The 25,989-nt window shown below is 44.7% G+C and overlaps 1 protein-coding gene across 1 annotated transcript; it reads right to left on the bottom strand.

Annotated features, from left to right (window-relative positions):
* Positions 1-145: 145 nt before the first annotated feature.
* On the bottom strand, positions 146-24,487 carry LOC116520099 (motor neuron and pancreas homeobox protein 1-like). The gene is made up of 3 exons (XM_032234287.1): positions 23,012-24,487; positions 2,634-2,794; positions 146-949 (listed from the first exon to the last, which is right to left on the bottom strand). Exons 1-3 carry the CDS (start codon positions 23,445-23,447, stop codon positions 644-646), a joined length of 903 nt encoding a protein of 300 aa, XP_032090178.1. The 5' UTR covers positions 23,448-24,487; the 3' UTR covers positions 146-643.
* Between the last annotated feature and the right edge of the window lie 1,502 nt (positions 24,488-25,989).

Raw genomic sequence — 25,989 nt, 5'->3', positions numbered from 1 at the left:
TTCTGGAGAACTGGTAGCGAAAATTCGGAGAACCGACAAATACCACCTCTGACTGGCCCCGCCCCCATCTATTTTCTGCCTCCCGAGTCCCAGCTGATCGGGAGGAAATGGGGATTTTGCAGTAACCTTCCCCTGCCACACCGACCAAGCCACGCCCACAGAACTGGTATTAAAAAAAATTTGAATCCCACCACTGATCATAAAGGGCTGAAAAGTAACGATCTGTTCCGATATTTCAGGCTAGAAACCCTTAAAATTGAAATAGAACTTGGTTCCATCTCAGCCATGAATATTAATTGTGTATGGATGATGCCTTGAAATCATGATTAGCCAAGCAAATCCCAGCCAGATGTTCTGCTGAAGTCATCATCTTTATAGCCCGACAAAGGGAACACCCAGGCAAGGACTGCCTCTATTCCCACCCACACCCCAATACAGTTACAGAACAATTACACAATAAATATATTCAAAACACACATAAATTAAGCAGCACAGTTTTACCAGGGCGCTAGCCCAGGTAGAGTCCTTCTTTTCTAAAAGTTTATGAGTCGGAGAAGAGCACCAGACTGATGTTGATGGTCTAGTGTAGAGCCAGTTCCTGGAAGCTCTCACTGTCTGTCTTCTGGGGCTTAACCACACCTGCTCATAGCAGCACACTCCTCTCCCTGTGAGTAGCATTCTCCACTTCCTCTTCCGAGCCCGAGGGGTCTGAGCTGAAGCTGAAGGTGTCGGCATCACGGTGCAGGAATGGCACACTGGCCCTGTGTTTCTTACATTCGTCACCACAGCTCTCTTCTTCATCCTCCTCCCCTCGCGCCTCTCCAGGGAGCAGTTTCTCTGGGCCCTTGCTTGCCACTCTCTGCTTCTCCACTTCAGCCTGGGTTACCTGCTCCTTGGCCTTCCGACTTCGCTTCCACTTCATCCTGCGGTTCTGGAACCAGATTTTCACCTGAATAAAACGAACAGAAACAGGTTGACCACATGTCAATGACTCTTCATCTGTCTCTCAGCTTCTATGCTATCCTTGGGAAGCACAGATCAAGAATGGAAAACGTCCCTCTCTGCAACTTAGCTGCCAGTGACTTAAAAGACCCTAATATTGGTCTAGTACCTTAACCAGTCCCCTGCAGGGACCAATGGACAAAAAAGCACTTTTTTTCACTACTTGTAAAACAGCTACTTTGGGTCAGTTTCTGCAGCCCATAAAAATCTCTCTGCAAGACTGCCTTGCAGTTTCATCAAATAATTCAGAATGGTTTGTTTGTTTGTTAAAAGTATACACCATCCAATTCCCAGAGAAGAAGATATATCTCTTTTTTTAGTGAGACAATCTTCATTTCCAAACTGTTTTAATACAGTTATTGCTGTTCCATTGATCTATGTATGATACAGATTCTTTTTATGAAGAATGAAGAAAAAAAACAATGAATGAGATGTCTACTTTCTGTTGATAGGAAACAAGTTTGATATTGCTTATAAAATGTAGAGGACTAGTTTATCTACTTCATGCTCATATGCAAGAGTGGACAGCTGTACACTGCAAACGTGATGAGACCTGTTGGACCTCTACATCTCACTTATCTTCCAGGCTGTGCCATCTTCATAACATTCTTGATGGAAAGTAGGAAATGCACATGCTGCTTATTGTGTGTAAAAGCTTGGGCATGAAAGAGATGAAGAGTATGGATTACAAACTGGGGAAGTGTATTAGTAATTATGTATATGCCATACAGGTAGTCCTCAACTTACAACCACAATTGAGCCCACAATTTATCTTACTAAGTGAGAAATTTGTTAAATGAGTTTTGCCCCATTTTACGACTTTTCTTGCCACATTTATTAAGTGAATCACTGCCATTCCTAAATTAGTATCATGGTTGTGAATCTGGTTTCCCCATTAACTGTGCTGGTCAGAAAGTCGCAAAAGGAGATAATATGACTCTGAGACGCTGAAAACTTCATAAAAGTGAATCAGTTGTCAAGCATCTGAATGTAAATCAGGTGATTGTGGGGATGCCACAACGGTTATAAGTGTAAAAAATGGTCATAACTCACTTTTTTCAGTACCATTGTAACTTTCACTGGTCAATGAACTGTTGTAAGTTGAGCGCTACCATTATTTTATTTTATTATATGCCACTGTTTTAATTCTGCGTGACTTCCAGGTATATGCTCTAAAAGGCATAACTCTTGTTGGTAAAATCCCAGAGGCAAAAATTCCTTTTGTCCCTTTACTACTCTGTGATATTGTTCCACAAGCTAATCTATTCCATTTTTTAAATTCCTCCCATGACTATCAGCAGATGGCAGCACTAGCAGACCTTGGTTCTTCCCACAGATCATCAGATCATCAGTTATGATTAGAGATATCATCAGGAAATCCCACGGCTGCGGATGGAATGGGAAGGATTAAAAAAAAAAAAGCTTGCCCAAAAAGAAGATAAGCCATTTTCAAATTGTTCCCAGAAAGCCATCTGGAGGTGTCTATGAAATCACCAGGAGTTGCTCTTGACTCCAGGGAGATTATAAATTATAAAAGGTGCAAGGTGAAATGTGCATATTTTATGTATTTTGTCCCTGCAGCTAACTCTTTTGACAATGCGGGCAAGATGCTTCTCTTTCCTGAGCGATACCTGTGTCTCCGTGAGCATCAGTGATGTGGCCACTTCAAAACGTTTGGGCCGCGAAAGATACTTGTTGATCTTGAACTGATTCTCCAGCTCAAGAAGCTGTTGGCTGGTAAAGGCTGTTCGAGGTCGACGGCATTTTCCCATCAAGTTGGTTGGTGGGGAAGCTGAAAAGAAAAAGTAAAATCAGGGCATGGTCCACAATGGCAGCTTTTTTAACACTTCTCCACTATTGTCCTGAAAGAAAACTGTGTCATTGCTTAGGTTCCTACTATGCGGATGTTTGCAAGTGGACATCAATACATTCAGAAACTTATTTATACATGTTTTTTTTTTATGTTGGGGTAAACTATTATTACTAAACCCCATCAAGAATCTTTACGCCATCCTTTGCTCACTTTAACAATCTAACAGTGTTTATGTTAATGTAGAATGTATTACCAATAAAGGAGAAACTAGCACTGATGATGTCATCTAGTCAGGGTAATAAAACTTCTACAAGAAAACAAGCAAGCTCAGAGAGCACCAAAGACCCCTTTTGTAGAATGCATTATTATTGTAACTCAAAATATATCTAGTTGCTATAGGACAGGGGTGTCAAACTCGCGTTGTCATGGCACTGTCATGTGACGTATCGCAACTTTTTTGCTCTTTGCTAAACCAGCTGTGGGTGTGGCCATTGCATGAAGCATTCATCCCGTGGGCCATGAGTTTGACAGTCCTGCTCTAGGAGGCCATACCTAGAAGATGCTGACCTCAATATTTCACTAGTGGTAGAGAAGGAAATTTGTGATATTTCCCTCACAAATTTGAACCCAAATATTGCTATCTCCAGTTGGTATTTATCAGTGGTGGGTTTAAAAATTTTTAGAACCACTTCTGTAGGTATGGCCTGCTTTGTGGGAGTGGCTTGCCAGCCATGTGACTGGGTGGACGCGGCCAACTTGTAAAATGTGGTGAAACTCACTTAAGAATGCTCTTGCTTAGCAACCAAAATGTTGGCTCAGAAACTCTGGCATTTGAAGCACACAAGTCTTAAAGCTGTCAAGTTACAAGACCCTTGCACCCCTAACCCTTTAGAAAAAAAAACCAGGGGTGTTCAAACTTGACAGCTTTAAGACTTGTGGACTTCAACTCCCAGAATTCCTCCTCTCGCTCTTCATCTTGATGATGTGCGGACGGGTTGGGGAAGGGAGCTGGAACCGGTTCTAAACGGCACTGTAGATTTGTGGAACCTCTTCTATAGAAGAGGTTAGAACTGGCAGGAACCCACCCCTGGTACTTATACATAAAGAACCGCTGCATTCCTGTTGATGCTATCATTATGTCATATTTAAATAACACTGCTGCCATATCCAAAAGCATTTGGATGCTACCATTGGTTATAAAAGGCCAATTGGGTATTAACAAGCCTATAAATGTAACCAGTTCCTTTTTTGGCAACTATGGGATAAAATGACTGCCACATTTGACAGTTGGAAATTATCTCCCCCCCACCATTTATCTTTAACAGAAAGCTACCATGTAAACATTAAGCAGCTAATTATCTCTCCACAAGCATATTTGTCTCAGGGAAAGCTTCACTTATTGGTGTTATTTATAAATGAAGATTTTTGCAACAAAACTAGTCTTTTATAACTAGTACACAATTCCCTTTGGGATGTCTTTCATTTTAGTTCAACTGCTGTTTGCTGCTTCGTTGGTATTTTTCTTCAGCATGAGAGTTGGAAGGTTGAACTTTATCCAGCCTTGAAAGGCCTCTTATCTCTCAGCTAATTATCCTATAGTGTTGATATGGTACGTAATCAAATAAAGGCAGCCTCATAATAATTTATTTTTATTTCTGTTATGATTTATTGTGTATCTTGCCTTCTGGCAAATAAGGCAAAGCTCCCCAGAGGAAAGATGGCATACAAAGGTAATATGTATATAAATACATTTTCATCCTAGCAACATGATTTCAAGAGTTTTAGATAACATTATATATCCTAATGTCTGAATACTGAATTGGCCTGAAAAATGTCAGATGTCCCCTTCATGCACCAGAATCTCTCACTCTTTTTTACATAGCAGTCATCTGGATTTTTTAGCCCAGTTTTTACTTCTATAAATGATATCATGCCACTTTCAGATAAAGAGTGTAATTTTATTGACTAATGATACCACATAATCAGCTCAGAATGAAAACAGGAAACATTGCATATATTTTGAATGGGTACCTGTCAATCTCATACTCAAACACATTGCCAAGCACCAGATCGTGATCACAGAATTTTCTGTCTCTATTTGTCTCTCTGTCTCTCTCTCCCTCTCTCTTTCTCTGTGTCTCTCTCTCATACACATATACATATGGTGCTTTTTGTAGGGAGTAAAAATCTTTTCAAACCGACTTCCACAGAACTGACTAATCCTTTCATTTACCTACCCAGTAATATAACATACACTAACACATAAATATCTAAGGTAGGATATCCTTCCTACTGGTGGCATTTTATTAAGTTTGTCAAGCTTGGCAGACTGTATGAAGAAACATAAGCTTGATATGTTGAGCCTGCTTCTTTTCCTCAAAATAATGATTTTATGAGCAGGCTGATATTAACCTGTTTGATAAGCTATCAGCCCTTGCTTTAGAAATTGCAATCAATTCCGTTGGTGAAATTAAACTGCCTTTATTAGCATAAGGTGTATTTAATTACCACCAGCTGTTCCAGGGAATGATAAAGGCAGCCTGCCTCCACAGAGCTTACCAGAGTCCCTGGCTGGCTAATAAGCTGTTATCAGAGCCTGTTCCCGAGGGGTGAAGGAACAAAAGAAGCTTTGAGGGAAGGCTGCAGCTTGCCCCACATGGGCAGAACAGGAAGGGTGTGCTTGACTCTACCACTATTGCCCATTTTATGGGCTGCCTCCTGGATTAGCTTTTACAGCCCTTGACTAAATAGAGAATAAGCACTCAAAGGTGAAAGTGGGTTGGAAGAGATAGGTACAGAGAATCAGAGAAACATGATGAGAATTCCCAACAAAGACACAACCCTCTTTGATCAATGAATGTGTTGAATGGGTCTGGAGAAGTAAAGCATCAAATATCAAATATGGTTCCATACTGCAAGACGAGACAGGCAGATGCCACAGGACTTCACCCGTTCCCCAAACTTCATTCTCATGGGATTTGGAGTTGCCCCTGAAACTTCAGAAATCAGCATCTTGTATTTGGGAGTAGGAAATACTCAAAAATTGTAACCTGAACTGTAAGATATGCTTTGTGGTGATCCTTCAGTGGCTTTCAATTCTTCATGATCCAATGGACATTTTAAAAAAGACATATACCTCAATCACCATCCAAAATAATTCATAAAAATTCTAAAAATTTCTTCTGCATGAAATGGCCCTGTTCACTTTTCATCATCACCCACCCAAGATAGATCTCATTGTCCCAAAAAAGAAAGTGTGGCCCTCAGCTGTCCGAAGCATCCATCCCAGGAAACCACTGATTTTTTTTATTATTGCCTTAAATGTGCCTAAGTTTCATAGTTTCAATCATTGGTAGGACCTGGCAAACCTTGTCTGCACCCAACAGTTTAAACAGGGTCTAGATTTAATGGAAATCATAGAGGTGAGGCTAGACTGAAAAACTGGGGGAAATATCCTATCAGAAAACACATATAAATCAATTCCAAGAAAATAACATAATTCATTTTTGCTGAACATGAAGGCACCTTTACCTTTAAATTATATTGCTTCATTCTGCATTGAAAATGAAGTAATCACCTGTAGGCTCTGAGGTCTAAAAGAAACTGACAAAAGAATTTCCCATAGCCTTTAGTTATCTTAGCTGCCATAAATGTCAAAATCCTAACTTTTATCTCATGGAATTTGAGGTTTTTGCTGTTCGGGCTCCTGCAGCAGGAAGGAAGGAAGGAAGGAAGGTAGATATAGAAATAAACTGTAGTAGTTATTCAGATGAAATTGTGAAGGAATTTGCAGATAATATAAAAGCATGATAGTTTTTGATGATAGTGGGGAAAAATAGTCTTGAATGCAACAAATAAATTTAACAGATAAGTGCAAAGTTCTATACTTAGGAAAAATAAAGTGCACAGGTATTGTATGAGACTCACCCTACTTTAGGGAAAAAAATACTGGAAGGATCCTTGATGGTATATCTGTTAAAAGATAAATGCAATTTTGGATGGCACCAACAGAAGCATTGCTTTCAAATTATGAGAAATGACTAGTCCACTTGATTCTGATTTTTTAGGGTCCCACCTTGAGTATTATGTCCCATTCTGGATGTTGCACTTTAAAATGAATTTATAGAAAATCTAACAGGTTCAAAGAACAAGATAATGATTCAAGGACCAGGATCAAAATTCTGATCACCACAATACAAAAGAGACAACTAAAAAGATTGCAGAGAAGAGTAACGAAGATGATAAGTAGTCTGGAAGGGAGTCCTATGAGGAACAGTTAAAGGAATGAAGTACGGTATGTATTGCTTAACAAAGAAGAATGAATGGAGACATAAAAGTCTTCCAATAATTGAAGGGCTGGCATAAGGAAAAGGGTGTTGATTTATTATTCATAAGACCTGAGGATAGGACAAGAAGCAATAGGTGGAAACTTGTTAGAGGGAGAACCAAACTGAAAACAAGGAGGAATTTTTTGACAGTGCAAACTATGAAGCAGTAGAACAGCTTGTCTCCCAGAGTTGTGGGTGCTCCATTGTTGGGGTTTTCAATAAAAGATTGGGCAACCATTTGTCTGAAATAGCATTTAGCAATAGCACTTAGATTTCTATACTACATAGTGCTTTACAGCCCTAAGTGGTTTACAGAATTAGCATATTGCCCCCAACAATCTGGGTCACTTTGCCAACCTCGAAAGGATGGGAGGCTAAGTCAACTTTGAGCCAGTGAGAATCGAACTGCTGGCAGTCGGCAGAATTAGTCTGCAATACTGCATTCTAACCACTGGACCACCATAGCTCTTAATGATGGGATGGGATGGGATGGGATGAGATGGAATGAGGACTCCTACCTTTGACAGAGGGTTGAAGACCTCCAAGACCCCTTCCAATGCTGTGATTCTATGACAAATGATTCTAAACCAGGGGTGTCAAACTCTAGACTTGGGGGCTGGATCCAGCCCACAGGGTGCTTAGATCTGGCCTGTGAGGCTGCCCTGGAAACAGTGAATGACTGGCCTGCAGTGCTTCTGCCAGCTAAAACAGAGCTCACGAGGGCCACACATGGCTCTCCCAAACTCCATTTTCACTGGCAGAAGGTTGCAGGAGGCTTTCGCAGACGAAAACAGAGCTTGGGAGCCAGTTTTTGCTGGCAGAGTGCTCAGGCCACCACAGCCCCCCCCCCAAAATGAGTGACCTTAAGCTGGCCATGTCCATCCTTGCCATGTCCACCCAGGCCCTTCAAGGTTAAACACAACCTTGATGCGGCCCTCAATGAAATCGAGTTTGGCACCCCTGTTCTAAACTAAGTGCTGTGATTTAGTCCTTAGTCTAAGTCTGGAGACTAAAGGAACTGGATTTGTTCACCATTGAGAAAAGAATGACACAACTCTTCAGTATGTGAAAAAAATGTCACACAGAAAGTCAGTATCTCAACTCTCTTATTCCAAAATGTAGGAAACAGAATTGATTTCAGTTACAGGAGAGAAATTGCCACTTTAATATTAGAAGAAAAACACCTTTCCTAATAATGAAAGGAATTGCCAGTAGAACTAATTACCTAGACTCCTAGAGTGGTAGGATCACTTTCTTTGGATATGTACAAATTAAAGCTGTCCAGAATGATTTAATTTGGCTCCCTGCATTGAGCAAGATTCCATAACCACAACGGCTCTAGTCAAGTCTATAATTTTATGAATTGTAAAGTCATTTTCTTAAAATCTTGCTGGAGCAACAGGTTGAAGAAACATGGTAGACCACTTTGCAATGAGACAGTGCTGGCTAGGGCTCAGGATAATTGATATCTAAAAACATTTTGAGGATCACAATTGTTTTCCCTCTGCCCCAGTTGGTAGAAATAGTCCAGTGTGCATTTCTTCAACACAATATTCCACTAAATGAAAATTTAAAAACAAATCTTCAAACAGGCTGGTCTAATCTAGTCCAAATTTCTTATAAGCAGCAATTAGTTTTGTGCAAAAGCTACTGGTTTTAGGGGAAACCATAGAAAATATTTTAGACAAAGTTTAGATAAAGGTAACCCTGTGTGTATAGTTAAGCTAAAAATAAAAGCTATATTCATATTTGACAGCAGAATAAGTGTCAAGATGTGTCATTAGTATATCAGGTCATTGTTGCTGGACCTATACAAAGACCATTGTTAGAAAAAAAAATCCAATGTTCTATTAGTCTCACAACAATACAGATTGAAATGTGAGTTGGGCTGATGCTACATGAATACAGATAAAATGCAGATTCCCAGGAATACATATATGTAAGGCAGAAAATGTATACACAGAACACACACTGCACTATAGAAAAATCACAAATGTTAACAGTGCAATTTTATTTATTAGATTACATTTTTACCCCATATTTATTAGTAGCTCAAGCTGGCAAATACACCTAACACACCTTCCTCCTTTTCCCCCCCGCAACAACTCTGTGAAGTGGGTTCACAGCAGAGGTGGGTTCCTACCAGTTCCCACCTATTCAGTAGAACCGGTTCGTCAAATCTACTGAACCGGTTAGAAGAGGTTCCACCAGTGGACCCAGAAAGCAGGCCACACCTACAGAAGAGGTTCCAAATTTTTTTGAAACCCACCACTGGTCCTTGGATATGATTGTTCTACACTATCATGCTCATATTTATAAAACTCAGTGCCTCTGTGAAAGGTAAGGATGACTACTCACAGCGGCGGACGTGATGTGCCGATGCCTGGAAGCTGTCAGGATCTGGATGGGGGTAAACAAACTCGTACTCAATCCCGACAAGACCGAATGGCTGTAGATGCTGCTCCCGAAGGACAGTTCAGACAGTCCATCCTTGATCTTGGGGGGTGAAAACTTACACCCCTCAGAGAGGGCCCGCAATTTGGGGGTCCTCCTGGATCCACAGCTGACACTGGAACACCACTTGTGAGCTGTGACCAGGGGGGGCCTTTGCCCAGGTTCGCCTGGTACATCAATTGCGGCCCTACTTGGATCGGGGTGCACTTCAAACAGTCACTCACGCCCTTGTCACCTCAAGGCTGGATTACTGCAATGCGCTCTACATGGGGCTACCCCTGAAAAGTGTTCGGAGACTACAGCTAGTCCAGAATGCAGCCGCGCAAGCGATATTGGGTATACCGAGATACACCCATATTACACCTATCCTCCACGAGCCGCACTGGCTGCCAATTGGTCTCTGGACGCAATTCAAGGTGTTGGTCATTACCTTTAAAGCCCTACATGGCTCAGGACCAGCGTATTTGCGAGACCGCCTACTGCTGCATACCTCCCAACAGCTGATAAGATCCCACAGGGTGGGCCTCCTTAGGATGCCATCAGCTGGACAGTATCGGCTGGCAGGGCCTCGGAGGAGGGCGTTCTCTGGCCACTCCGACCCTGTGGAATCAGCTACCCCCAGAGGTCCGGACCTCGCCCACCCTCATGGCCTTCAGAAAAGCTGTTAAAACCTGGCTGTTCTGGCAGGCCTGGGGCTGTTGACCTTATTATGTAGGGTCCAGCCCCAACTTGAATGTATGCATGTTGGAGAATTTTAATTTTCAGTTTTATTTTACTTTGTTTGTTTTCCTTTCTTGTTCTGTGTAAGCCGCCCGGAGTCCTCCGGGATTGGGCAGCCTATAAACCTAATAAATTAAATTTAATTAATTAAATTACTGCATTTGTGGTGCAATCAGAACATTGCGTGTGTTGAAGTTGTTTTAACGCAAACCAAAGATGCCTTTTAAAAAACAAGTTTACATCATATTCTTATGCATGCCAGTGCTGTGTGTGAGGTAATTTAAGGTGGTTCTGACAAGTGTCATCGGCATCTTCATATCCGGTCAGCAAGCCAGCAAGCCATTCCCATCCAGTCACATGGGCGGCAAGCCACTCCCACAAAGGAGGCCACACCCACAGAGTAGGTTTGAACAATTTTTGAAACCCACCACTGGTTCACAGCTGGTTTTCATGCCTAAATCAGGACTATAACTCACAATATCCTGGTTTCTAACCCAGCACCTTAACCACAGCTTGGGCCTACTGAAGCATCCTTTAAATAAGTGGGGTTTCTTTCTAGATTAGCATATAGAATGTAGCCTATTTGGATTACAGCATAATAGGTTAAGCAGTTTGCAATATGTTTTAAGTTTAGCTAAAAGAAAAATAAGTTTTGAAATTAGAAATGAACCAAGGATGGGAAAAAGGCAATTTAACATTAATTTTCTGTGACCAAGATAACTGAAGTAAAAGTGAATACTCATAAATACTCAGAATTCAAAATATACCATAAATGGTGGCATGGACTCTGATCATGAAACTGATACATCAAAATTTGAAGGCGTTTAACTTTTATTTTTAATCACGCATGAAAATTAATAAGCCACTAACTACTGGATACTAGCATAGAATGCTAACAGACATTATTATGCATTAAATCTAATTGCATAATACCATAATATAAAATACTATCCAATACTAAAAACATGGTATGCCCAAAATACTGTGATACAAATGTATCAGCATTTAGTACTGTTATGAAATGTAAAATGCAAGCTAATAAATAACTTGCGTTCAGCACTATTTCCAGAGTGCAATTGAGAGCACAAAGTGCAACTAAAAAGCAAGCATTAGTAATTTGCATCTATTTTCCTAAATAAATATTTTCAGCACTGATCCAACTCATCTTGGCACAATCTATGCTATCAGAGTGGGCAGAATCCAGGCACTTTCACTATTGAAAAAGAACACTGAAAATTAGTGAAATCTTTACACATTTATTTTTTTGTTTGCCTATTAATATATACAACATGTCCACATTCAGGGCAAAACACTTTTTAAGCAGCAAGATGGACTATATAAATTGAATGAACCAAACTCCTCCAATTAAAAAAAAATGTTCACAATACTTTAATGTTCTTTTTATCTAATGGTGAAAAATTATTAAACCCGCTATATTTTAACCAATATGACTGAGTTATGAATTATCATCCAGATCATTCAGGAGGAGTAAAGGAAGCGTCTCCAGCTTCTGAAATCTGGCTATGCTGTCTCTTCTGGAGCCTTGTTCATTCTGCAACCTGAGCCATTTTCTTCAGCTCCCAATCCTTGGAAGAAGGATTTTGCTTTTGGTCTCAGAGAAAACATCCACAGGTTCATACATTTGCTTTCTTTCGTCCCTTCCTCCCCTTTTCTCCCCCTCTTCATTTTCCTTTCTTCTTTTATTCCTGTCCACTGCCAAGGCCTCCAGGCTGCCAAGCTTGAACAAGTCCCTAAGGGGGACTGTGCCACTATCATCCCCAGATCAGCTTTGGAAGCCATATTAACATGGATGCTTCCACGCTGCCACATTCTTGTGCCTGGGAAGGTGGGGGGAGGGATTTAGTAGAGGGAATGTAGTTAGATAAAATGGCATTCTTCTTTTCGGACAAGGACATGGTATTCCTGCACCTGAAGGAGGCGTGGTTGGAGTGATGTCTCAAATTGGGACAGATTGGGATTGGACAAGGTAATGGACTGATGGGTGCAGGGGAGGTGTTTGGACTTTTGACTTACTGGGAGGAATCTCAGATTCGGCTTTTCCCAGGTGTGTCTGTATACCTACTCTAATAAAAGGAAGCTTTGAGAAAATGCCTGTCTTGGAGTTTCATTGAAGTTGGGTTTTCAGGAACGCTGAACCCCACTGCCAACAAGGCCAAATGCTTAGCCTATCTTTGGATAAATTACAATGGGTTGGTACCTTGAGATAAAGGACTCAGGTTTTTTATGGGAAAAAAGGGAGGGCATTAAATTTATGCAGCTAATTTGTTTCTTCAGGGAAGGTGTGAGGCATTTCTTCTTGTTTTATAGCCCCACCAGAGGAGGATTCAGGGGAAATGGATTCGACACTTCTAAGTTGAAGTCAAGGAGAAACAGATGTCCAGATTTCCTAATTTGATAGGAAGAAATCCTGCAAATACGAGCTGCATCAAGTTTGGTTTGTCTGGTTTTAAATTATGGTTCCTGTCCCTGGATTTCCATGAAAGCAGTCTAAATAAATGAATGATATATAAGTAAACAATGACACTTGCAACTGATATTGAAACAGGGAGAAGAGAGATGCCTACATTGATTATTTGTAATGTAACTGTACACCTGCTTTCCAGATATTTTATCCTGGAGTCAAAGTAAATGAGACCAGCTGCATAGGCAGTGCAAAGGCAGAAATCTGAAGGATAGGAGTAGAAGTTCATCAGGCTGGAGAGGGCTGGACTACAGCAAGAAATGAAAGATGAAAGCATTCAATGACAACCAGACTGATCTTTTTTCAAAGGGAGAGATGCATTTTTTAAAAAAAAACTGATTTTATTTTCTTTCTCTAAAATGACTATTTCTTAAATCTGTACCCTTCCCTAATCAAACACTGGAATTCCGCTCTTTTATTTCCCCATATATCTAGATGGCATAGAAATGAGGGAGTCCTGGGTACAGGGACTCCTTGCAAGGAGAAGGGTGACGAGGCCTCCTTTGTATGATTTGTAGCCCCCACTGTCACTTTTTTGACTCACTTCCTTACGACCCTCTTGGCATCCGTTATCCGGACTCCAATGCAGCCTCCCACCATTTCCCCAAATTCCCTGCAGTTCTATCCACGGCTCTGGAAATGGGCTCGTTGAATTTGGATAGAAACTTTCTGCAGCCCAGGCAACTGCACCACTTCAAAGGAAAGCGGGAGAAAGAATAGCGATGGCCTAAGATCTCTGTCCCTCTTTGTCTTCCTCTTCCTCCAGCATCACCTTCCTCCCTTTGCTCCCATAGAATAGAATAGAATAGAATAGAATAGAATAGAATAGAATAGACCTCTTTATTGGCCAAGTGTGATTGGACACACAAGGAATTTGCCTTTGGTGCATATGCTCTCAATGTACATAAGGGGACTAAAATAGAATAAGTATTGACTCTTATGATCAAGAATCATAAGAGACAACACTTAGTGATAGTCATGTTACTAATAAGCAATCAACTCATACTAGGAAACAAATAAAACAATATAAATTGTAAAGACACAAGCAACATGGTTATAGTCATAAGTGGGAAGAGATTTGCATGCGAGCGTCTCTGTCCCGTCCTGCGCGTTTTCTCCTGCCAGGATTACACTCTTTGGGCAGGCTCTTCCAAGGAGGAGTTCCCTGGGCAAGTCTTTCATTCCATTACGCTGTTTAAATGGATGATATAAACCAGAGCCTGGTCGGAATTTGAACCATCCTAAACCCCAATCGACTGCCCTGATCCTCTAGATGTCTTTGAATATCCTGTCTTGCCAAAAGACGTTTTGGATCGATTCTGAATGTCTATGGAAATTCTCAGTCATCCTGGTCATGGTTGTCCCAAGGGTGCTTTCTTCAAGAGGCAACTGGACGTTCTGGTTTTTCTTTGAAGACGTTTCGCTTCTCATTCAAGAAGCTTCTTCAGCTCTGTCTGGATGGTGGGGAATGGTTTCAGTCACAGCTGAAGAAGCTTCTTAGATGAGGAGCAAAACGTCTTCAAAGAAAAAAACCAGAAAGTCCAGTTGCCTCTTGAAAAAAAAAATCTTTGAGTCGACTGACTATATTTAGAATCAGAGCGAGAGAGCAAATATTATAATAAGAACTTCCTTCACTCAACCGCCCCATGGGAGCCAGAGACAAACAGAGCGGAGTGAGAACAGAGGAGGCGAAGACATACAGAGACCACCTTCCCATTCACCAGATTATTAGCAACACCCGCGCTTTCAATTCTTCTGGCTTCTGTGTAGGTGATCGTTGAAATTGCTTGGAACGGGGAATGGGGAGGGCAGCCGTCTCCGACTGATGCGGTGGGGGGGGGATCGTGCTCCGAAGTCACCTGTGTTTAAAACCCGGAGAAGGCTTTACTCCGTATAACCTCCCGGATTCGGCAGGCCAGGATGCAATTTCAGTGTCCCAAATTAACTATTTATTTACTTACGCTGCGATCGTGTTCGCAGTCAGCCCAACCCACAGACTCCAGCGAACCAACGAATCCCTGCCTACACAACTTTAATGTAAGGAACCGCTTACCCCAAAAGCTGGAAATAAGCCGACGGCCCAAATAAACAGACCCCCCCCGCTTAGAAGAGGGGGAAGGGGTGGTCCTCTGACCCAGGTTCTCACAACAGGGCTCTTAAAATCAGATCTAGGGTGTCTTTTTTAATCGCAGTCTGGGTTTCCAGATTTTTTAAAATTTTAAAACCTATACATTTCACTATAAGTATTAAATAAATAAATGGTTTAGTTCAAAACTGATTCATTGTGTTTATTTTTTTTTGTAGAATCTGGGTTTATTTTTATATATTTAATCTCGGTTTCATGCTCAGATAATTTAGTTTAAAACTTATTGTGGTTTCTGTCGATAATCTGGGTATCTTTGAGCGGGTAATCTTGGGTTTTTTTGTGATTGTTTTTTGTTTTGTTTTTAAGGAAAGCCGCTGGCATCCCTGTCTCAAACCCTCGCCTAGAGTCTCAACGTGTGCTATTTTTCTTCGGTGCCCAGGAAAACTTTGGCTAGGCCATTCCTTCTCTGTTGGGCAAGAGCCATCCTCTACTCGCTTATCTACAGCAGTGGTTTCGCACGCTCATTCTAAAACGCCCGTTCCAGTGACCACGTATCTGAACCAGTGGTGAAATTCATTTTTTACTACCGCTTCTCTGGGACTGCCTTGGTGGGCGTGGCAGGGGAAGGATACTGCAAAATCCCCATTCCCACTCCACTTTGGGGCCAGCCAGAGGTGGTATTTGCCGGTTCTTCAAACTAATTTCCGATACCGGTTCTCCAGAACCTGTCAAAATCTGCTGAATTTCACTCTTGATCTGAGCCCAGTTTGTTTCCAGAGCAATTCGCGGAAAACCAGACGCTCGAATTCTGCCCCAAAAGGAGGCTGGGAACCAAGCGCCTTTTTCAGAACACGGAGGAGACGGGTGATATCAACTTTTTATTTGGTCTAAGCGACCAAGCACAACTCTTACTCCTGCATGGGATGGGAATAGGAGCAAGGACACGATCCTACAGGGAGAAGCAGAGAAACAACGCAGGGCATTTTATTACAAGGTCCGTTGTGTGCCAGGGAGGGAGAACGCGCACATTCGGAGGGAAGAAATGTCGGGAATTAAGATGCAGGCGAAACATTCCAGCGAACAGAGAGAAGTGGTATCCTAATTGGATCATCAGCTAATTTTCTCCCCAGGACTCCCGCCCGTCCCGCAACTACTGAAACCAAGGTGGGCTACAGCTGGCTGGCTCGCTGTGTCTCCTTCCCCCTCCCCTTTGTCGCCTTCTGTCACGCTCTCGTTCCTTGAATGGCATTAGCCTAGTCAGCTCGCCCCTAACACGGCCAGGCGCCCAGTTTCATTGACCAGCTTAATGAGGCGTGAGATCCAGCCTTGTCCCTACGCGCTGGAGCGGAAACATTACAAGGGATTTACACTGAGAACCATTTCCTCTCTGCACTTATCGCATCGGGGGTGGGGTTATGCAACCTGCAGCCTTTCTCTCCCCCCCCTCCCCCTCTCCCCCACCGCCTGTGCACTTCCATGTTTCCGACCCAGCTCTGGGATCTCCCACTACCCAATTCCTCTCACGATCCAGGGAGTCCTTGGGAAATAGCTTGAAAAAGCCCCGCGATGATTTCCGCCTACCGCCGACGTTAGTACCTCACGTTTGTACAAACTAACCCTTAGGCCTCCGGATCCGAGGTCTTTGAGTTAAAAGCCTTCCGAATTTATAAACTAGTCATAAGAAAATCTACCTACAAATATGACTGGTAGTAGTGACAACAGCTTTTCTTTAGAAAGCCAGATCCTGAAGATGAAACTCAAATACTTTGGCCACCTAATGAGAAGGAAGGACTCACTGGAGAAGAGCCTAATGCTGGGAAAGATTGAGGGCAAAAGAAGAAGGGGAGAACAGAGAATGAGGTGGCTGGATGGAGTCACTGAAGCAGTCGGTGTGAACTTAAATGGACTCTGGGAGGTGGTAGAGGACAGGAAGTCCTGGAGGAAAGTTGTCCATGGGATCGCGATGGATGGGACACAATTTCGCAACTTCAACATCAAAGTGATAACAGGCACAAACATGCGTTTTCTGAAGTTCACAGTGAACGTGTAAAGGGCTCCCACATTTCAGTTCGGACTTACGATGTTGCGGCGCAAAGAATGAATATAAAAATTGAAAACTGGCTGATTTAGGTGATCTCGACGTGGCAGTTTGGGGGACCATGAGCTTCCACAATTATTATTTTTTTAAGTCGTTTACCTAATCGACTAACGGAAGGTCCAGACTTCTGAACTGGGGCAGCTACCGGTATTAACAAGACATTAATCGGGAAATCACTTCATTCAACTTCGAGTTTGCTTTGCAGCCTAGACTCCTACTTGCTATCCAACATTACACCACGAAACCAAATTCGGATCCTCCGTTTCCTCTTGTGAAGCATGAGATGTTGTGCGCTGGAAACTAGGGCCGGTTGGAGGCGGCTAAGTCACCCATGTGGTTTGCTTAGTTGTTTGGTTTTAAACCACAATGTGATTTAGGCTTCTGCCCTAACAGACGTTTCCATCCGACTTACGCAGCCCGAAGTAGTTAGCGCGATTTGATTTGAGCCGCTCTTTCGCTTTTAGGCAAAGCCACGCAGCCTGTTGAAGAGTCTTTTTCGTATTAAAGAAGAGAGAGCGAGCGCAAAAAGGCTAATTCCAAAACAAACGAAATAGCATTTTCCCGCGCCTTAATGGTCTTGTGCCACTTCAGGATACCAAGGTCAGATAATGTCGCTGATTCCGGAGGCTGAGTTCAGAACTGCTCTTCCTCCGGATATTCCTGGTTCTCTATTGAAAAAAAACTCCTTATAAACTTACTGTGTGACCATGGTCGCCCCACCCCTTAAGTTTTCGCATTCCGTGACCCCGGAAATCCTCGCCTGGGTCTCAAATGCGCCATTCTTCCTGCCCAGGGAAACTTTGCTAGGCCATTTCTTCTCTGCTGGACAAGAGCCACCCTCCACTCCCTTAGCTACGGCAGTGGTTTCAAGCGCTCACTCTAAAAAGGCTACTTCGGTGGCCAAGTATCTAAACTCTTATTTGTCTATGGAGATTCTCACTCACCCCAGGTCGTGGTTGTCCCAAAGGTTCTTTTTCAAGAAGACTTTCGGCTTTTTCTTTGAAGACTTTTCGCTTCTCAACCAGAGCGGAAGAAGCTTCTTGGATGAGAAGCGAAACGTCTTCAAAGAAAAAGCAGAAAGTCCAGTTGCCTCTTGAAAAAAGAACATTTGGGTAAACCCAGTTTGTTTCCAGAGCAATGCGCGGAAAGCCAATCACTCGCAGAATTCTGCAGAAACGGAGGGTGGGAACCAAGTGCCTTTTTCGGAACATGGAGAAGATGGATGGTACCAACTTTTTCTTTGGTCTTAAAGCGAGCAAGCTCAGCTCTTTCCTGAAGCTGAGTACAGAACTGCTCTTCTTCCGGATATTCCTGGTTCTCTATAAAAGCATCTTATAAACGTAACTGTGTGACCAGTGGTGTCTTAACTATTAAGCAGACCAAGCACGTGCTCAGGGCACCAGGCCCAGAGGGGGCACCACAAAGTTGAGAAAGAAAAAAAAACCAATGAAGATTTGTATAGTATGTACAAGGGGGGGGGGCACCAGGATTTGTCAGTGCTTAGGGCATCAGTGAGCCTTAATCCGCCACTATGTGTGACCATGGCCGTCCCCCACCTCCCTTTTTTAAGTTTTACCATTCCGTGACCACGGAAAACCAATTGAGCTCTGGAGGGGGTTTTTTTGGGGGGGGGGAATAGATTTGATGGAATCGGAGAGGATTTTCCCCCCCTAAAGAGTGATTCAGACGTTTGAAGAACTACGTGGAGGGTTGCCGTACAAGATTGCCCTCCCGCCCACCTCCAGCTCGGCCTCCTGACCGCACTTGACGACGAGGCTCAAAGGAAATCCCTTCGGTCGCGCGAGACAGAAGGAGGAGAGAGTCTGCGTAGGGGCTTCTTTGTCCGCTTGCATCTCCTCCTCCTTTAGGGTAAAGATCACCATTCGTTTGTCAGCGTTTGTCAGAAACTTTACAGAAATAAAAGAATTCAAGAAAACAGAACCAGCCAATGTTAAGAAAGGGCGAAAGAACAACGAGACCTCAAATGTTAGCCGCAAATAGAAATCTTGGGCCAGTTCCTCTATTACTCGCCCAAATTAATATATTTAAAAATTATAACGCGGAACGATTTTCCTCAACCTCCTCCTTTTCTGTTGGACTACAACTTCTGTGAGTGTATCCTCAGATGAGGACATCATCAGATGATGGTACAATATTGTAGTCTAGATTGGGGGCAGGCGCTCTGAAGAGTCTGGCGGTGGAATATATATCGATGGTGGCAGAGCATCAACATAGCTCAGTCCCGAACGTTAAAGCATCTGTTTGTTTGTTTTTTACAGTAAATAGCAGAAACTGCTCAGGTGTTTCCCCCAATGACTTCAGTATGGGTCATTGTGACCATTAAACATGGGTTTGCTGATGAGCTGTTAAGTTGATTACATTGAAATATCTGAGAATGAAAAACATTTAATGCTTATTTTAGCCAGGGGAATGTTGGAGGGAAAATGATTCAGTTTTTAAAATAAACCTCCATGATTGTTCAATTTGGATTCTTGTTGTCAAACTAGACAGGCAGGCAGGTAGGCAGAGATGGATGAATGGATGGATGGATGGACACAGGCAGACCTAACAGACGTACAGGACAGGACAAGTGACACATAATGTTTTTTTCGATGGATAGCTACATTTTCGAGCTTACAGTAGCTTGCAAATTGAGCTTAGGGAGTATGATTTGCTTAGGTTCCAGATGCGATTCTCAGCACGTCCACCACCACCCCCAGCCAATATGCTGCATATAATGGGATTCTTTTACACCAGTGCCAGTGGACAGCTAAGCAGCTACCAAAAGTGAACAGGTTTGAACACTTTTCTAGTTCCACTAGCTGTTATTCGTGTGTGTGTGTGTGTGTGTGTGTGTTCGTTCGTACAACAAATGCCACACCCACATACAGAAAGAGAATGGAAGTAATTTCTCCGGCTGACAGATTGAAGGTAACGCTCCCTCTAGTCTTCCCACGGCAGTGTTATTGAGGCGGAATGGGGAGGAATGTTGGATACACTTTGAATGAATAACTTGGACTCAGATATGATTGGCGGTCCACCTGCCACAATTTTCTCAAAGTTCTACCAATAAACCAGCCACCCGCCCTACATAATGCAGCAGTAAAGAAGGTTTCTATTTTCAGCTGGGGGCAGGGGGCACCCATTGTAAGTTTTGGCAAATGGCAGCTTAAGGTTTCAATCCTCCCGATAGAAGGAATCTAAATTCCAATTTCCCCCTTTTCATTTAGTTGTTTCAGCGCTACCCCCCCCCCCCCCGCGACAACGAGGGCAAGAACCAGCTGCCTCGAGGAGAGCAAGTGGACTGTGTTTGTGCCGCGGTCTTCCTGGGTGTTTCCAGAAGACCATCAGACGAGCGAGACCTCCTTTCTCCTCAAACTGGTAACAAATTAACTGCCCGCACACACATCCGCCTCCCGCTCTGGCCAAGCACCGGGAGGCCTTGGGAGGATTAAAGTTCAAAACGCTTTACAACTTCCCCTGCCTCGGGTCGGGTGATTGATGTGGGAAAAGCTGCCTTCAGGACAGCAAGGCGTGCCTGGGGAGGGGTGGGGGCGTCTGGCTCGACTCTCTCGCTCGGTTCCCGGGTGGATGTCTAGGCGAGCCTCAATCAGGTCGTCTCTGCCGCCTCCCATGTCGTGCTGAACCGGGATTATATAACTACGAAGTTAACGATCGTGGTTCGGCCTCTGCCTCGCTTTAACCTCTTTCTCATATTAAACATTGTTGAAGAAATCAATGCGGTGGATTCACGCTTGTTGGCTAAACTGCGCGGTTATTTTAAGCGAGAGCAAAGCCATTTAACGGGACGTGATTAAACCAGGTTCGGCAACTGTGCTGGAAACAAGCGAATTGAGTCTCCCAAAGCAGCCAAAGACCTCCCCCCAATTCCATCCTTTCTCTCGGAAGCTCCCGCGAGGCCGATCACCCGACGAAACGGGGCCTTAAACCTCGCCGAGTTCGCCATCCTTCATCCCGTCTTGCCTCCCAAATAGTAATGGGTCTCATTACTCGGGTCTCCTGTCCATCTTGGCTCAGCCTCCTTCAAGCAGGTGTAATAAATTGGCCAAACTGGATGGGAAGGAAGGGAGCTGCAGTGCAGGCTTCTGGACAGTGGTGTATTAACCATTAAGCAGACTAAGCACGTGCTTAGGGCTTGAGAAAGAAAGAAAAACAATGAAGATTTGTACAGTATGTACAAAGGAGGGGGCACCAAGATATGTCAGTGCTTAGGGCACCAGTGAGCATTAATCCGCCACTGCTTCTGGAGGGTCAGATAGGTGTATTTACCCAGGAACATTTACTGGTCTATGTAGCTGGTGAGCTGCTAGGATTGTCTTTCTTTCCATATAACATTCTTAGGGCCAGGAAAGAATGCCTCCCGCCCTCCTTTATGTACTTGTTAACATTCCAGATCGGCGATGGGCCTGGATCTCACCAACAATAGATGTAAAGTTTTCCTTGCGTCTGGGCTGGAAATGAGAGAATCGGAACCGATAGGCCATATATTTACAGGGTGAACTAAAAGCCCTCCTGGGAGATTTGATTTCTGTGGTTGGGGAACTAATAGTAGGTAGAGCAGGAGTTGCTTCTGGAGACCAACCGCTCATAAACTCCGGCCTTTCCCAGCACCGGGACGCGGAAAGGGGTCTTGGAAGCCCACCCCAATCCAAACCTCTCTCCAGGCAGAAAAACCCAGAATCAACAAACTGTTCTACAGCTGGAAGAGTTGGAGGGAGGAAGAGTCGCCCCCGCCCGGCCAATCCCCACGCTGGAGGAGGCAACCGAAAGGGTTATTCTCCCCACCCCAAAGCCAGCGCAGAAGTTTCTTCACATGAGCTCCGTTAGACATGGCAGGGGTTATTACTCTGTGTGGCCCGAAGAAGAGCCCAGCGGTACCAGTGAGGTCAATGTGCGCGATAATCCCTGGTTTATGTGTTTCGATTCCTGAATGTCCTGGGTTAGTGTCTTCCCCCTTCAAAAGGCAGACTTTCCCACGACGGAAAAAAAGCCTTCGCATCACAGAGAAACGCGTCCGGTAGAAAAGGCACTGCGCGAATGACCTCAGTAAACTTAAGCCAACACGGCGGCACTTCCAGATTTGTGGGTCTACAATTCACCTGCAGGAGAGGGAAGCTGCAAATTCAACAAGCTGGAAGATCACGACAGAAATATTTAGGGCTCATCAGCGAAATGCTTAGAGAACCCGGGGGTGGTCAAAAACGCTGGTGGGTTGAGCAGGGCCTCTGGGCGACCTTGCCACCGATCCCCGGGTGGGCAAATCTGTTTTCCTATAGAAAGCAAAACCCAAGAGAAGCCGAGTATCGATCCATCCCTCCGGCCCCTTCTCCCCAACACACCCCCTCAGTGGCGGATTAAGGCTCACTGGTGCCCTAAACACTGACAAATCTTGGTGCCCCCCTCCTTCGCACATACTGTACAAATCTTCATTAGTTTTTTCTTTCTTTCTCAACTTTGTGGTGCCCCTTTGGGCCTGGTGCCTTAAGCATGTGCTTAGTCTGCTTAATGGTTAATATGCCACTGCACCCCTCCAGTGGAAACACTCCGGGGCCTCTCGAGGATCGCAAGATTCGGGGAATTCCTGCAGCGATTCCCTAAGTTCGATTCCCCCGCAGAAGCCTCCTCCTCCCCTTCCTCTAATAAGTAGCGAGGGATGAGACAATCGGACCGAGGCCACTGGCCTTGGGCGTTCAAGGCTGAACCAAAGCTAATTCCCACCGCTTTCAAAACCTGTTGGCTTTCGTTCCCCCTTCAGTTGGCTCTGGAGCCGTCAGCCACCGCTGCCACCTTTCCCCGCCCGGGCTCTCCTGGCCCCCTTGGCTCTGCGGGGATGGTTTTAACCCAGGATCAGCAATACAGCCGGGATCCCAGCAGAACAACCTCGGGAAGCGGAGCGCTGCCTCAACTCAGGCTAAGAAGGCGCTCCCTTCGGGACTCGTCGGTGTCAAAACCCTCCCGGGCTTTGCGTCCTTTGCCTCCCTTTAGGACGGTCAGCCTGGACTCTTACCGTGGAAATCCGGGAAGCGAGGCGCCATGATCCCGGCTCGAATCCATTGCTCCAGCGGGAAGGAACCGACCCCCACAGCCGCCTTTAGAGGCTCGACTCCCGGCTGCGACAGCGGGGGGAAGGCGGCGGGGTAGGCGAAGGCGGAGTGCTGGCCGGCTAGAGCCGGGATGGGGTAAAGCGGGGGCGGGTAGATGGCTGGCAAGCCGCCGAGGGCCGGCGGAGGCAGGTTGAGCAAGCCGGGCTTCGGGATGAAGGCGGCGGTGGGCAGAGGGACCAAGCCCGGCGGCGCGCAGGGAGAAGGAGTCTCGGTCCGCAGGCAGGCGCCGGGACTCCCGGCTGAGCTCTCCGGGGAGACGCTGGGCAGCGGCCGCGCCGGATCCTCGGCCAGGAGGGCGTCGATGCGGAAGCTCTGGGATTTCTCTACCGGCTTCTGCATGCCGGCTTTTCGGAGCTTGGCTGCCACTTGCGGCCCTGCTCTGGCGGCCCCCCGGCGCGGCTCTACCTTCCCGGTGCGACGTCGTCGGGCGTGCGGCTCTGCTCCAGCCCCTGCCTCGGAGATACACACCTGCCCGATTGCCTGGGCGCGCCGCTACCCCCCTCTTCTGCAAGCCGCTACTGCGGGGCGGCTCCTCCTTTCCCTCCCCCTCCCCCTCCGGGCTGACAGGCGAGGCGATCCTTCCAAATCCCCTCCCCACCTGTCCGTTCGCTCCCCGCCCCTCGCCCGTCCGGCCGAGACCCCCGCCTCCCCAGGCATGAGCCCGATTGCCCGATCAATGAGTTTCGGAGGTCGCCTCTCCCAATCTCAAACATGAGGGTCGTCACTGGAATTGAAATGAAAAGCGATTCCCGCCTCCTTAGGCAATTTTTTTTATTGAAAAAAATTTTTTCTATTATTTTGGCATAACCCCTCTTACATCATTAATCTTACAGCGTGTCATCTGGATACAATCTTTGGGTCACCATATTTAACAGTTACATGTGAAAGAGAAAGAAGAATTGGAGTCTTATAAAATATGGGGATGTTTTTAATCTCGGGAGAGAAAATGAATATAGGCAAAAAGAAGCAGAACATTGAATAATTTGGAAAAGAACGCAGAATTATAGGGGAGGAGTTGAATTGAAATGCAATTGAAATGTAAAGGTAAGATTTTAAAAAATAGATTAAAAATGATGCAACTGGCCCTAGGCAATCTGAAGGTGCTGCGGAGATCTTCTCATTCGCAGACTAGGATAGCTGTCAAGGCATTAAAAGAGAAAAGGTTTTATTGGGTCTGCTGCTCTGCTTTAGTTTTTAGCCGGAAAAGCGTGACTTTTGTGCTGACCACCACGGTGAGACACCGAGCGATTTTCTCAAGGCAGCGTCAACTCAAAGGAGAGGCTGTGCGTTCTCCAATGATTTCACGAAGGGGCTTGTAGATACAATAGTTTAAGAATGTGCCTCGCGGTGCACACTACACTTTTATTGACGTGGGAAGCACCGAGGGCCAGCCCCATCCTGTCTAATGCAGGGGATCTCCAAATTTGGCAACTTTAAGCCTGGCAGACTTCAACTCCCAGAATTCCCAGCCAGCAAAGTTTTGGCAGACTTCAACTCCCAGAATTCTCCAGTCCGTGCTGCTGGGGAATTCTGGGAGTTGAAGTCTGCCAAAACTTTGCTGGCTGGGGAATTCTGGGAGTTGAAGTCCGCCAAAGCTTTGCTGGCTGGGGAATTCTGGGTGTTGAACTCCACCAGGCCTAAAATTGTGAATGTTGGAGACCCCTGGTCTAACGCTTCTATTAAAAATGGGCATAGAAGGCTCAGGAAGAGACCAGAGATCTCCAACCTTGGCAACTTTAAGCCTGGCAGACTTCAACTCCCAGAATTCCCCAGCCAGCAAAGTTTTGGCAGACTTCAACTCCCAGAATTCTCCAGTCTGTGCTGCTGGGGAATTCTGGGAGTTGAAGTCTGCCAAAACTTTGCTGGCTGGGGAATTCTGGGAGTTGAAGTCCACCAAAGCTTTACTGGTTGGGGAATTCTGGGTGTTGAACTCCACCAGGCCTAAAATTGTGAAGGTTAGAGACCCCTGGTCTAATGTCTCTATTAAAATGGGCGTAGAAGTCTCAGGAAGAGACCAGAGGTCTCCAACCTTGGCAACTTTAAGCCTGGTAGACTTCAACTCCCAGAATTTCCCAAGCAGCAAAGCTGGCTGGGGAATTCTGGGAGTTGAAGTCCTCCAGGCTTAAAAGTTGCCAAGGTTGGAGAGCCCTGCATTAGACAGGATGGGGCTGGCCCTCTGTACGTCAGACTTCAATAAGGTGTATATCAATAGGAATCTAGTGTGCACTGCAGAGATGCCAATGTTGGTGTGAACTGGAATATTTTTGCCTCACTCAGTAAAGAGCTCTCTGCAATTGATCAGAGATAAATTCAATCTTTGTTTTCTTGGGAAACCCAGTTTGACAGATAGGGGATTGGGTCCATCTCAAATTACACCAGCAATACATGTATTACTTGCATTGCCTTTAGTCACTTGCATTGCCTTTAGTCCCGTGTTGTGTGTTCTGACTCTGGCAATGCAAGTGACAAGTGATGGAGTCTTACTGACTTCTAGGCTGTGAGAACAGATGAAAACATCAGCTGTCAAATTTAGACAGATCATAGCCACACAATTTGCTACAGGAGCTGAATCCCCATATACTGCTAAACCAGAGGTCAGCAACATGCGGCTCTGGAGCCTTATGTGGCTCTTTTATCTCTCTGCTGTGGCTCCCTGTTGCTCAAAATATGCATATCAACCACCAATGTGCAACAACCACCAGCACACAATTTATTGAGCTTTTCAACCCCCAGTAGGCCAACCATGGATAAATCCAAGAACAGAAAAGTTTCAGAAGAAAACAGATTGTTTAATTCAAATACATATGCTAGTTTTGTGGCCGCTCAGGAAACAGTCAGGCACAGGAAAGGTTTTGTGGCTCCCGGTGTTTTCTTTTCTGTG

This window comes from Thamnophis elegans, chromosome 1 (genome assembly GCF_009769535.1).
Source record: "Thamnophis elegans isolate rThaEle1 chromosome 1, rThaEle1.pri, whole genome shotgun sequence".
In the NCBI taxonomy this organism is placed as follows: domain Eukaryota; kingdom Metazoa; phylum Chordata; class Lepidosauria; order Squamata; family Colubridae; genus Thamnophis; species Thamnophis elegans.
Note: the sequence above shows the minus strand (reverse complement) of the source record. Positions and strands in the feature narration are given on the sequence as shown.